This window comes from Scomber scombrus, chromosome 8 (genome assembly GCF_963691925.1).
Source record: "Scomber scombrus chromosome 8, fScoSco1.1, whole genome shotgun sequence".
Taxonomy (NCBI): domain Eukaryota; kingdom Metazoa; phylum Chordata; class Actinopteri; order Scombriformes; family Scombridae; genus Scomber; species Scomber scombrus.
This window is the reverse complement of record NC_084977.1, coordinates 849,826-864,507: the sequence shown is the minus strand read 5'-3', so window position 1 is coordinate 864,507 and position 14,682 is coordinate 849,826. Positions and strand designations below refer to the sequence as shown.

General features: G+C 38.9%; 1 protein-coding gene across 7 annotated transcripts in view; it reads right to left on the bottom strand.

The window, feature by feature from the left end:
* Positions 1-14,682, bottom strand: part of nfic (nuclear factor I/C) — a 69,483-nt gene that overhangs the window by 43,372 nt on the left and 11,429 nt on the right. For all 7 annotated transcript variants that reach the window (XM_062423656.1, XM_062423657.1, XM_062423658.1 and 4 more), the window contains exons 2-3: positions 6,069-6,239; positions 5,373-5,549 (exon numbers count right to left, since the gene is read on the bottom strand). In XM_062423656.1, the coding sequence (XP_062279640.1) occupies positions 5,373-5,549; positions 6,069-6,239 (348 nt within the window). The remainder of the gene's footprint in view (positions 1-5,372; positions 5,550-6,068; positions 6,240-14,682) is intronic.

Here is a 14,682-nt window from a genome sequence, read left to right as displayed (position 1 = left end):
GAAACTATGGAGAAGGCAAGCTGAGCTACTTTCACTTTGTAAAAAACCAACACCACTCTTATATGGCTGCAACTAAGTAATAACTCATTTCTCAATTAATAAATTAGTTGACAATTAATTTAATAGTTGGCAACTTAACGATTAATCAAGTAATCATTGCAGCTCTACACTGTTCATTGCATTAAAGATCTAAGACAGTGTACCCCAGTTTAATCTTTAATATGTTTATGACAGAATCATTTTAACAAAATTCATTGTTAGTATGCTTTTCATATCTGTCTTCCATATTTGGTACACAGTACGGTCTACACTCAGTAAGTGGAAATGTCTGACACCAGGGTTTCTAAGATTACTGGAAAATAATAACACATTGGACAAAAATACTTTTGAATACTACCAGATGCCTAGATCATATTCTGTTTAGGTTACCTCTTGGGAAATACCTGACATGCCAGCACTACTATATATACTGTTCCCTCCCGGTCGCTCATTGTAATTTGCCTCATACATGCATATGACCCGGGCTCGCATCACACATGTATTAAAGAAAGACAAAACTAAAATAAAACGTGATGGGATTCATTTTTACACAGATTCTGCTAACTGTGGAAGAATTGATGATAAACAGCCAACATGTTTCCTTTCAGTTCAGCACGTGTTGCATTGCACCTGTCTTTATGTTTGTCCTTTACGTATCTCTTGAACGATTCATCCAATAGACTCCACACTTTGCATGTGCAGTGTTGGGGAAAAAGTGGAGTGTCGTATTGAATTTGGTGCAATTTTGACAAACAAATTGTTTAATATTAATAAAGTTTATATACAGCAGAGATCAGTGCGCTGCTCTGCTATTTGCAGGGGCAGGTTGGAGCCTCAGGGCTCTGCAGACTCAGAAGAAAGTGTTCTAAAGAGAGAAAAGTAGACAGCGAAAACAGAGCTTTTAATCAGGAATGGACTCTAAGCCTGAGACAGAAAGTGTAGCGTTAGCAGGACATTTAGCAGATCAGCAGCAACTGACTACATAAGAGGTGTTCAGGTACATGGTTGAACGTAGGTTCATGTACTGAAGAGCTCAGAGGCCAATACACAATGACTGGAGTTAAGCTCGTAAAATGGAGCAAATACTTCCACGAGCAGTTCACAACCAGTTTGTCTCATATGCTGCAAGACTGTAGTGATTGTCAAGTGCCACTACAGACAAAGCACAAGTCTTTGGAGTAAACACACACACTCAAATCCAAACTGAAGGCAGGTGATCGAAATATGATCGATCCACTTTATTTTAGGATGTGCATTATTTTATTTTTAAATGCAGCTCTAATTTGACTTGAAATGAGAAAAGATGTATTTACTATTAGAGTACTTAGCCTGTTATTTATATCATCCATGTATAATAGAATGTGAGTTTCTTTCATGTTATGTGTATATATTCATTCATACCTCACATCAACTGTGTTATTTTTTCTATGCAGTAAAGTAGCAGCTGGAGGCCAAGCTATCAGCCCATTCTGAACAGGCAAGTTTTTAACAGACACTGCATTAATCTAACTATAAAGCAAATAATTGTTGTCTTTCTGTATGTTTGTCCTTTGCATATCTTGATAACTGTTGTGTATTGCTGGGAACCCAAGAAAGTGCAGTGTTGAATTTGGGGTGAGGGGAGACAGAAGTGGAAAGTTTTCTGTAAGAGAGAGAGAGCCTGTGAAGAGAAATACATCACCTTCTGGTTGTTTCATGACAGTCACTTTATGAAGCACAAATAAACAACCATCAAACACTCAGGTCATTTACTGTGGAGACTGTAAAAACACTCTTAGTTTATGCTTTTTTCCTCTCCTCAGCATTTTTCCTTTTCAACCATTCATTACATTCAACTAATGCAGCAGTAACTACAGAGAACATGACAAATCTGTGTTGTTCTTTCCTCATGTGTGAATGCTGTTTCAAGCACGGCAGCACAAGCGAAAGAGAGAGAGAGAGAGAGAGAGAGAGAAAGAGAGAGAGAGAGAGAGAGAGAGAGAGAGAGAGAGAGAGAGAGAGAGAGAGAGAGAGAGAGAGAGAGAGTGCTGTTTCCTCCTACAATGTAAAACATTCAGTGAAATAAGGAACATTTTCTTTCACAAGTTCATTTTTGTCATTTCAGATTTCAAAGAGCTTAATGATCTCCAAGGAGAAGGAAACAGGGCATATCTTACTGTCCAATATGTATCAACACGCAACCTGAGGGACAGTGAATGACCTAGACACACACATGCATTCCCAAACACTTGTAGGATATACTGAATGGCCTATGAATAATTCATATAAATATTAACATTGCTCTCTATAGTGAGGAGAGAGAGCGGTGGAAAGCTTTCTCTGAAACAGAAAGCCTGTGAATGAGGTAAATGATCAATCTATGGAATCAAATAATGTTTATTAATAGTTTGCACTTGTGAAATGGTTCATGAATGTGCAATAAAGTTTTGAAGCTGGAGAAATATTTTGTGCGTGTATGAAAAAGTTTTGTGCATACAGACATAATTTGTACATGTGTAAAAGGTTTTTGTAGCTGTAGAAATATTTTCATTCTTTTTCCATATCAGTTATCCTCTGGAGGAAATATTCTGCGCATGTTTAATTAAAATTAGTAGTAAATTTATAGTGAAACTTTAGGGTTTCGCAGAGTCTGAGAGACAGACACAAACATGTCCTACCCATGTGCTTCTTCCTACAGGCAGTTCAACACCAGTATGTCTCAGTGATGAGGCAAATCATACTGCTTTCATTTTTTAAATGAGATTCAAATTAAACTATAAGGCATCACAGAATAGTGTGTATTGCCTCTTTAGCATCAATGATGGCTTGCAGTCTTTTGTGACAGCTGTAGATGTCAGGTGGTGAAGATGCCCATCCTTCTTCACAAAAAGTTTCCATGTCCCATAAATTCTTGGGTTGTCTTACATGAACTGCACTTTTGAGATCTCCCAAAGTGGCACAATGATATTGAGGTCAGGAGACTGTGACGGCCACTCCAACCTTCACTTTCTTTAGCCACTGATGAGTCAACTTGGCCTTGTGTTTTGCATCATTGTCATGTTGGAAAGTCCAAGTGTGTTCCATGCGCAGCTTCCGGGCTAATGAATGCAAATTGTCCTCCAATATTTTATGATAACATGCTGCATTCTTCTTGCCATCAATTTTGACTAAATACCCTCTGCCGCTGTAGAGATCCACCTCCATGCTTCACAGTAGGGATGGTGTACTTTTCAATATAGGCCTTATTGACTCCTTTCCAAATATAGCTTTAATGGTTGTCACCATAAAGTTCAGTTTTGGTCTCATCACTCCAAATGACTTTGTTCCAGAAGTTTTTTAGGTGCTGTTTAGCACATTGTAAATGGGTTATTTTGTGTCCTCTGCTCAGTAACAGGTTTTTTTTGGCAACTAGACCATGCAGCCCTTTTTTTTCCAAATTCCTCCTTATCATACATTTTGAATCAGCCACACCATGTTTTGCAGAGAAGCCTGTATTTCACCTGAAGTTGTACAGTGCTGCTTGAAAGTTTGTGTCCCCTTTAGAATTTGCTCTATTTCTGCATAAATATGAGCTAAAATGGGATCAGAGTTCCATCTAAGTCGTTAAACTAGATAAAGAGACATCAGTTAAACAAATGAGTCGAAAATCTTGACTTGTTTGTTTATTTATTGAGGAAAATGATCCAATGTTAGAGTCAGGTGTTCAATCAATGGGATGACAATCAAGTGTGAGTCTGGGAGGCTCTGATTTATTAAAATAAATCTGAGTCTTCGCTATCAAAGTCTGAGCTTCATAACACAAGTTGGTGGAAGTGTGTCATGGGTTGAACAAAAGAGATTTCTTATGACCTTAGAAGAAGAGTTGCTGATACTCATAAGGCTGGAAAAAACTACAAAACAAAAAAAGAATTTGAACTCCACGAGTCGACTATCGAAATGGAAGACATCCAACCCCAGTGTTACCCTCCCCAGGAGTGGATGGACAACAAAGATCCCACAAAAAGCAACGAATGTAATGGTCTGGGAGGTCACAAGGGACTCCAGGCTAACAGCTAGGCCTTTATTGCAGTGGCTACAGTGAATGTTCATGAGTCCACCATCAGGAGAACATTGAACGTCAATTGTGTGTATGGTGTGTGTAACAGAGTCACAAAGAGAAAGCAACTACTTTCCAAAAAGAACATCACTGCCGTCTACAGTTTGCTCAAGACTAAGTGGATAAGCCAGAGGGCAACTGGAACAATGTTCTATGGACGGATGAGACCAAAATGAGTTTGAGCACTACTGATTGGCATTTTCAATTTTTCTTTTGCTTTCCCCATGGATCAGTATCCAGCAAAGTCAGTGCAGCTCTTGATGAAATGTGCAGGGGTCTCTCATTATCTATTTATACATAGACACTAATTACAATCAAAAAAAGTCACAGGTGTGGAAACTTACCCATAATAGCCATTTAAACCACTGTGTGTCATCTTGTGTGTATATTATCAGACCAAACATTCAAAGGTATGTAAACCTAAAACTAATAGCTTCACCTGACCACTATCCCTAAATAAAAGAAGTTTTCAGCATACATATACGTTACAGTCCCAGTAGCTCTGGATTCCCAAACAAAAAACTGCAGACTTATTTAACACTGAAATAGAAATTGAAGTTGACATGAAATGAAATGCGAAAGGCTCCTTGAACCTTGGAGGGGATGGAGGGGGTTGGAGAAAGGTGAACGCACAAACGAACCGATGGACGTTTCTAAAGCACAAATAAACAACCATCCAACAGTTAACATATCATTTACTGTGGAGGCAGACCCTCTTAGTTTCTGTTTCATTTTCTTCCCCTGAAAACCACTATGTCTCATATAAGCACAAATATACCTGCTCAAATGATCCAAACTGAAGCCACATAAAATGAACAACGTAAGATCCAAATATGTCGATCTGCTTTATTTTAGGATGCCCATTTTTGAAAAAAGATTCACTATTACAGTACTTAAAATCTGTGTATAATAGAATGTTATAATATTTCATGTTCACACATCACATCAACAGTATTCATTTCTTTATGAGTTGAAGCAGTAGTACTGGAGGACAAGCAAACAGCTTGTTCCAAACAGGTACATTTTAAACAGGCACTGCACTAGTCAAATGTATATCTGAAGTGAGGAAAAACGTACCCTCTCTTAAGCCAAAAGAAATAAGCTAAACAATGGATAGTTGTTGAACATCTGCTCCTGGTTGTAGGCTCTCAATTCATCAACATTTACACATTATCCTGGCTTCTGATGCAAAAATAACTTTGGGACAGAACAACTGAAACAGAACATGTATGGCACAATGAAGCAGAAGTCAGTTTACCTTGTCAGCTTGTCGTAGACAGTCTATGCGTCTCATTTTGCCTTTCTGGTCAGGGTTGGACAGGACACAACACGCAGCTTTCTTCCCAGTGACTGACAGGACAAAGTCTTCTCTGCATTCAGGTCTAATGTCCTTTCTTAACTTTGCTAAAAGACGGCTAGCCCACTTCTGTTTCACCTAGGAACACAATATTATTATAAAGAGAAGTATGTCAATTTATTTAGTGACTAAAGTACTATACTAGCATAGCAAAACAACTTTAAAGTATATTAATATGTTGTAAAATAAAATGTATTCATGTTTAATTACAGTAAGTTAAAGTCTCCCCCCACTCAAAAATGTGTTTTGCTTATTAGTACTTGACTGTGATGTTTGGGCCTCACTGTGCAGAATGATCACATTCATCTGCTCAACCTCACATACAAGCATCTGGGACATTACAACTAGCTCGTGGTCCAATTTGCAGCTTACACAAATGTTACATGGAAGCCTGAAGCCTCCCGTACACATACATTGAGAATAGAGAACATGACGTAGTCCTCTTTTAAAATCTAACAGTTAACCTTATTAAACAAACTCTATATTTGCATATTAACCAATTGTGCTTTTTTAAATGACAGAGAAGATGTCATTTTAAGAATTTCTACAACTTCAGTTGTAACACATGTAACACATTTATGTGTGCTATCCACCCACCTCTGCCTTCTCCCCAAGCAGTTCGTCTTTGACAGCTCTCTCTTCTTCTTTAGTCATCCTTTTCTCGTGTTTTTTGAAGTACTTCCTTTTCCTGGCCTGGAGGTTGAACCATGTGTAGGCAAAGGCACGGACCTGGGGCAGCAGAGCCTCAATGAATGGATGGAACTCATCCTACATAACAGACAGACAGACAAATGTAAATATACACACATGCACACACAGTTATCTATAGGAAAACCAACTTAAACCTCAACTTCCTCAGTTAGAACCAGAGTTTACACAATAATGTATTTATGGATAGCCAATATGGCCAAATCCCAGCCAGCTAGTACAACTACCGGACATATGTTTAATCATTCTTTTACAGTATGTGTAAGGCAACATCTGGCTTAACTTTGCTTTTCTATAATATATATATATACATATTATATAATCATGAATTCATGAGTGAGTGATTCAAGTCACTCGTACACAGGATGAATAGTGTGTTCAAAACAGCAAATATACAGCTGACTGGGGTTGCTAACATTTATTATATACATAGGATAACACACACACCCACACGTTACTATTTTGAAAGCTATAAGGACACACTCACTGAATGGAGCATGTGTGTGTGAGAGAGAGAGTGTGAGTGTGTGTTTTGCTGCTAAACAAAAAATGTAAACAATATAAGACTTTCTGGATTGAGTCAAATGAACCCTCTGAGAGCTGGTGATGACTGACCACAGCAGGTTCACTACCAGCACCAGTTTTCTCTTAGTAAGATTAACTACAATAGTCAGTCTGCCTTATTGAGTTTACACAGCAAAACAACTTTACATAGTATTATAAGTTAGTGTCCATGTTAATGGTAAATAGACTGTACTTATATAGCTGTTTTCTAGTTGTTATGACCACTCAAAGCACTTTTACACTACATGTCACATTCACACACATTCATACACTGATGACAGGAGTTACCACACAGGGTACCAACCTGCTCATCAGGAGGAAACTAACCAATCATACACCGTTGGTGCAGCCATCTGGAGAAATTTTGGGTTAAGTGTCTTGCCCAAGGACACAACAACATGTGGACTGGAGGAGCCGGGAATCGAACCGCCAATCTTCCAATTGGTGGACGACAGCTCTACTTCCTGAACCACAGCCGCCCCCTTGTACTGTCTATCAAGCCCACACAGCTCCCGCAGGAGAAAAACACCATGAACCCAACCGGTGTGTCTTCCTTTCTAGATAGATCAGCCGAGATCAGTCCCATCTCACAAAACCTGATCCGGCTATTTGAGACAGTATCAGACCCAATATCCATATATGATTGGTGCATCACTAGTCTGACACTGAGATACACTGCAGTGGTAATAATACTCATGCTATATTTGAGAAATCATCCTAATTGTAAATAGGTCACCTATGTGGTAAAAATGTACAATTCTTTTTGAAATTGATTCTCTATGACTACAAAAAGCTGTAGATTCCCTTATCACACTGAAGGGGGAAATCCTACAACAACCAGACCTTTTCCTCATCAGATCCAGTTATATTGGACAAATGCACAAGGAGCATAAAAATAGTGCTGGAGCTAGTTACGTGCATCATTACAGTCTCACCAGCAGCAGACTGTAAGTTGAGATCATTTGGCTGAACTGTCAAAAATGAACTTTCACGCTCAACTATGAGGTTTTGTTCAGCACAGTTCATTCATTCATCAGTTACCCAACAACTTACTTCCCTTGTAAACACTGTTTTGTTTTTCCTTTATATGATAACCTAAATGTGTTCTCACTTGCAACATAATTATGCTTACAGCAAAAAAATCTAATTTGAGTTGTAGAAGATACAACTATTATTGCTCATCTTCATCTCTGGAGGAAGAACAGCCACACAGAGGAAAGACTTACAGGGACTTAAATCATGAAAATGAACATTAATAGTGTTGACCTACAATTAAACGTGCTTGTCTTCTAATATGGCTGAGTCAGAGGTCAAGGGTCAGCAGAGAGGGTAGCAGTGGTACTGTTTATAAAAGATTTTACTACCACATGCTAAAATCCAGCTTTGTGTGTACATTTATGAGGACAGTTGTTGGGCTCCATCACATTACCCTGTCATATGAGGCATGTAGTATAGACAAAGATGCTGACATGCTTGTGTGAACAGAGTGTTTTAAAACCTCATTTTAAAATGAAAGCACATTAGTGCAGACGCAGTCTCAGGGTGGCGACAAATCCCCCCAACTTGGAAGTCAAGTGTTTTTTCTTTATTTTCCTTGATTAATACATGTTGTCCAGATGTTCAAGCCTGTGTAGTTCTAAGTTGTCTTGTTTATGGATGCAATGCAGGATTTAGTCATTTAAATGCCACATCACAAGGTAAAACTAGTGTCACTTAGTGTAAATGGGATGAATAATACAGTTAAAAACATCAAGGTCCTGACTTAATTGAAAAAAGAAAAGGCTCAAGTATATATATACAAGACCCCCACCTGTCTCTAGAAGAAAGTGATCAATTAAAATGTTTGTTGGTTTTTTTGGTTCAGTTAGACATATAACATATCAGTTAGATTTGACTGTTTTACATGCATGCATACATTCTGACAATCTAGGAATTAAATAATAACCTTTTCAATCTTGACAATCCACAATTATCCACCTTTGTTTCTGGTAATACCACTATACAATTTCTGGTGTGTGTGTGTAATTGTTGCTCGTGGTGTAAGGTCAGGCGCATGGCGTGAATTTGATTGGTCACCCCTGGTGCCAACCCCCTGGTGGTAGGTACTGAGTATAAAAGAATCTAGAACATTTGGCAAAATGAGAGGTGGTCAAATTTGAAGCTGAAATAAAATCAATTCATAATGATTCATAATAATTAATACTCCCATCAAATTATGTTCCAACTTCACTGCTTTCTCAGTGTGAGTATGTCTGTGTTGCTGATGTATTTCTACAGTATATGTTTAAATGCCATCCTTGTAAACACCTTCACAGCACATTGTGCAACTCACTATCACTCACTACATCATCTAATCTATGCTATAACCAGTGAATATAACAACATAATGGCATAATGGCCTCTGATACAGAAGAATCCATGTTGGGTACTGATGATATGAACCCTGTGTAGTTTAAGTTGAGAGAAAATATGGCTCATCCAACTTGTGATATTAAGCAGGTGCGCATATTCTTTGAAATGTGAAAAGTCATTGAGTCATTGAAAGCAAATAGTCTCGTGGTCCATAGTGCAAGCCAGCATGCTCACTATGATACTAGCATGGTGATGTTATCAGGCATAATATTCACTGTGTAGGTTAAGTGTGTTAACATGCATACATTTGCTTATTACTACTAAACACAAGCTGAGTCAGGAGTTTTGAAAGTATTTGTTCATGAACCATATTTGACAAAATTACATTTTGACTAGTTGATGGTACTTCTAAAATCCATACAATAGTTGTCAGCATGTGACTATAAAGATATTGGTCGTACAGAGAAAAAGTCAAGAGCATCATCAGAGTTGTGATAATGTATCTTCTGGGAACACTGAATATATATATATATATATTTATTTATATGTAAACTTCATGGCGATATATTGTGGATAAAAGTCAACCTCACACTCAGAGGATTACCAAAGTCAGTTGGATTCATCCTCTGAAGAACCAGTCAAGCTGAGGTTAGAGATAGTTCAGTCTGGACCGACAGACAGAACAACATTACCATCCCTGGAAATATGCTACAATCATGGTTCAAAATATATAAAGTAAAAACAATATTTATGGAATTGCCATATATAGTGATATATCAGAGGTACGGTGGTTAACCACATGCTGACTAAAGAACACAGCTGTCATAACATTCCATCATTTAGACATTATCACATTGTACGATGTATTGCTGATTGATTGCTTTAGCTGCAGCCAGAACAACAGATCTAATTATCTGATCAATAACAAACAACTAGCCAATGAGCAGGCAAAACTAATGTCCAATGTTTCTCAAAGAAAAAGAACTTGCAGTTACAATAGTAATGCTTCTCATGTCATTATTGGGTATAATACAGTGTATCGGGTCTAATTAAGTCATATTAATGACATATGAATTAAACCACTATAATTGACTTTATACTGTTCCCCCGACACACATTATCACAGTACGCACATTCTGTGCACAACTACTGTAACAACAATGACAAGAACACAGAAAGTTGCTTTCTGCCTCTGATGTTCTACTTATTAGTATGCATTTACTATTTTAAACAATCTCTGTCCAAACAAGCATTGTAACACTGTTTCACTGGGCATGTCCATGCTGGTGGAAACAAGAAGCAGACTGTCTACCCTGTAGTTGGTTCCTTAGTTAAAGAAATGACTAAGGAGGAAGAGTAGCTATGTCAAAAATGAAGACCAGAGATGTCTCTGCTTGGACCAACGATGAAGTGGAACTGTTACTGAAATTAAATGATGAGAAAAAGGCAAAACAAATACTACTGTACTGATCACATACCATGGCTTTAAAATACCATTATCAGCTGTGTAGCTACTACTGACCCTGTATGGATATGATATGATTGCCAACTTTACCATGATGTATCTTTTAAGGGTTTATAAGATTACAACACTAGTACCACTCCTTAAAACTTTGCTTACTGTACGTGTTGCCTTTTTACTGGTGGGACTTTCCAGCTAAAATGACACTATTTACCAGAGATGAATTCTTCTTCTCTGCTCTAACACAGTGGTTGCCAGTGGCTGCACATCACAGCTTGCTGTGTACTTCGCTGTTTTGGAGCGACAAATAAAAGTTGATTTCCAGGAAAACTGCAGTTTTATCCGGGTGTGACACTACCTTAAAGTTTATTAATAAATGACGTGGTATTTTTGATGACAACTTAAACAATTTAAAGGTACTCTTACTTTACTTGAGTATTTCCATTTATTGATACTTTATACTTCTACTGCACTACATATCAGAGGCAAATATTGTACTTATTGTACTCCACTGCAATTATATGACCACATTAGTTACTTTGCAGATAACTGATAAATGATGATGCATTATTGCAGGTTAAGCTATATATTAATACCAGCAGCACATGAAATACTTAAAATCAGCCCTACCTTTTACAGCTGCAACATAAGTGATGCACAACAATCAAAAAATGTGTGTTCACAGAAAAGTTAACTACAAAACCCAAGTCCATACAGATCAGATACTGTACAGGCCAGCAGTCCATTTGGGTAGAAAAAGCAGCTGCAGACAGGTAGTCTTGCTCTTTTCTGAGCTCTGTGAGTCCCTCTGGGGAGGATATCCTGCTACTCATGCCATATCTGAATGTATTGAGACTGGCAGTGTGGCGTTGGAAGCCGTGAAATTGATTGCCATCTTACCTGACACTGGATCGTCATCCGTGCCAGGTGGGGACGGAGTTGCAGAGGACGCTGTGTCTGCAGATGGGGTGTCGAATCAACAGGCTACAGGAGACAGACATTTAAGGGAAAACTCTCCACTGATTTTGTTGCATAGGAGGATCTTAGGCAGCTCATTCAATTACTATTCAATTACAATCAGAGGCGACTGATGATGCAGCATATTGTGGGATCAAGTATGACTCGTTACATGACTCCTTGCTCACTGCACACCACTCACCACTCAACATGTATTCATACAGACACACACCCACAAGAAGGTCTCTCCAGGAATATGGTCTGCCTGCATGGTGAGCGCAGCAGTTCATCTGCACTGAACAGAGACTACACCTATCTGTAAGTGACCAGAGACACTTAAAAGCTAGGCTAAGTCTACTGCACCTCTGATCACTTCTGTGTTTTGCTCTTTCATGTTTGTAGTTATTTGATATTTGCACATGAACACTAACACATATTATATTTGTATCCAAAGTCTGATATATCTCATTCCTCTCAGCCATAGAGCTCTATTATTGTCCAACTATTAAAATAAATGTGGATTCATCTGCCACTGAAAATAGTCCCCAAATACACTATCATCTAGGGGTGTCACCATTCTCCAAATCCTCCATTTGATTGGATTTTCGATTTTAAGATCACGATTCGATTCGATTCGATTCGATTCTCAATCTCTTTTGGGTCCTTTTAGCACAGATGCATATGCCATGTTTAGACTAGTCATAAGTGATATAATGTCCATCAGCTGTTTGTAATGTACCACACTAAGGCCTTACTGTCAAAATTAAATCATTCATTAAAATGAATATAATGTAACAATGACTTGTTTCAGCAGTCAATCATGTAGTGACCCTTTAGTAACTGCAGTGTGCACTCTTCATATTAGATGATATTCAAGTTCACAATAAAACAAAAACTAAATGAAAACAGCCTAATGTCCATAAACATCCCTGAACAATGAAGTGTGTTAACTGTATCCTAACAGTGTCCTAACAGTGTCCTAACAGTAGCATCTCTGGTGCTACAAATACCCTTATAGCGCTAGTTATTGCTTTAGTGCAGACATCCCAACTCTCCCAGAAGTTCCAGGAGTGTCCGCATATTGATAGCGGCTCCCTGACGCCCGCCAATTATATACAATCTCCTGGAATCTGCAGCAAGTGAGCAAGAGTGTGTGTTTGTGTGACTATCAATGCAGGAGTGTGTGAGAGCAAAGCGTCCTGATAGCTCTGTGTTGATGCTTATTAGACCAATCACCCAGATCGTGACACCCCTAGTATCACCTCCTGTTTGAGTGAAACTTTACATTTGTGAGCTGTGACTTCTACCCCTCTCTGTGGTCGTGTTTGTAAATCCAGACAAATATATAGCCACAAACAGCAGTAATCAGGGTTCAAGCAAGTTGCAAGATGACTTCAGAGATTAAAATGATGAAAGAATTTTGACTCTAGGCCAAGCCATTGGAGATAATTATGAAAACATGAACTTGATTATTACAGCATCACCTTGAGGTCAATGAGTATCATTATATGAGCAGTGGGTGGAATTTGCAACCTGTCTGCCAAATTGTTTCTAGATTTTAAGATTTTTGCAGCACAACACTTTCAGCACAGAAACAGAAGAAGAAAACATTTTCACAGTGTCATAATAGGCAATAAGCACTCACACAACATACCACATGCATGACTCGCTACATTGTTGGGAAGTAGGATTTGGCCCCATGGGGATTCATGAGACATGCTGTTCATGGTAAATGTTAAATGGACTGTACTTAGATAGAGCTTTTACACTACATGTCACATTCACCCATCACACACATTCAGGACACTGATGACAGGAGCTACCACACAGGGTGTTAACCTGCTCATCAGGAGGAAACTAACATTCACACACACATTTATACACTTTTGTAAAGGAGCAATTTGGGTTAAGTATCTTGCCCAAGGACACATCAACATGTGGACTGGAGGAGCCAGGAATCAAACCGATCTTTGAATGGTGGACAACTGCTCTACCCCACTCACACACCTTCTCACAACTTGTAGCAATGAAAGTGACGAAAGTGGGGTATTTTTAAAATGAACAGTCAAAATGTGGGTGATCTATTCTAAAAAATAAAATAAAAATCACATACCATTCTGTTGGAGGCCTGTTAGAAGAGAAGAGAAGAGAAGAGAAGAGAAGAGAAGAGAAGAGAAGAGAAGAGAAGAGAGAAGAGAGAGAGGAGAGGAGAGGAGAGGAGAGGAGAGGAAGAGAGAGAGGAGAGGAGAGGAGAGAAGAGAAGAGAAGAGAAGAGAAGAGAAGAGAAGAGAAGAGAAGAGAAGAGAAGAGAGGAGAGGAGAGGAGAGGAGAGGAGAGGAGAAGAGAGAAGAGAAGAGAAGAGAAGAGAAGAGAAGAGAAGAGAAGAGAAGAGAAGAGAAGAGGAGAGGAGAGGAGAGGAGAGGAGAGGAGAGGAGAAGAGAGAAGAGAAGAGAAGAGAAGAGAAGAGAAGAGAAGAGAAGAGGAAGAGAGAAGAGAAGAGAATGAGAAGAGAAGAGGAGAGGAGAGGAGAGAAGAGAAGAGGAGAGGAGAGGAGAGGAGAGGAGAGGAGAGGAGAAGAGAGAAGAGAAGAGAAGAGAAGAGAAGAGAAGAGAAGAGAAGAGAAGAGAGAGGAGAGGAGAGGAGAGGAGAGGAGAGGAGAGAAGAGAAGAGAAGAGAAGAGAAGAGAATCGAGAAGAGGAAGAGGAAGAGAAGAGAAGAGAAGAGGAGAGGAGAGGAGAGGAGAGGAGACGAGAGAGAGAGAGAAGAGAAGAGAAGAGAAGAGAAGAGAAGAGAAGAGAAGAGAAGAGAAGAGAAGAGAAGAGGAAGAGGAGAGGAGAGAAGAGAAGAGGAGAGGAGAGGAGAGGAGAGGAGAGGAGAGGAGAAGAGAGAAGAGAAGAGAGAGAAGAGAAGAGAAGAGAGAGAAGAGAAGAGGAGAGGAGAGGAGAGGAGAGGAGAGGAGAGAAGAGAAGAGAAGAGAAGAGAAGAGAAGAGAAGAGAAGAGAAGAGAAGAGAAGAGAAGAGAAGAGAAGAGAAGAGAAGAGGAGAGGAGAGGAGAGGAGAGGAGAGGAGAGAAGAGAAGAGAAAAGAAGAGTAGAGAAGAGAGAGAAGAGAAGAGAAGAGAATTGTTTGTTCTAAATAAGCCATGCCTCTCTTTAATCAATCATTACC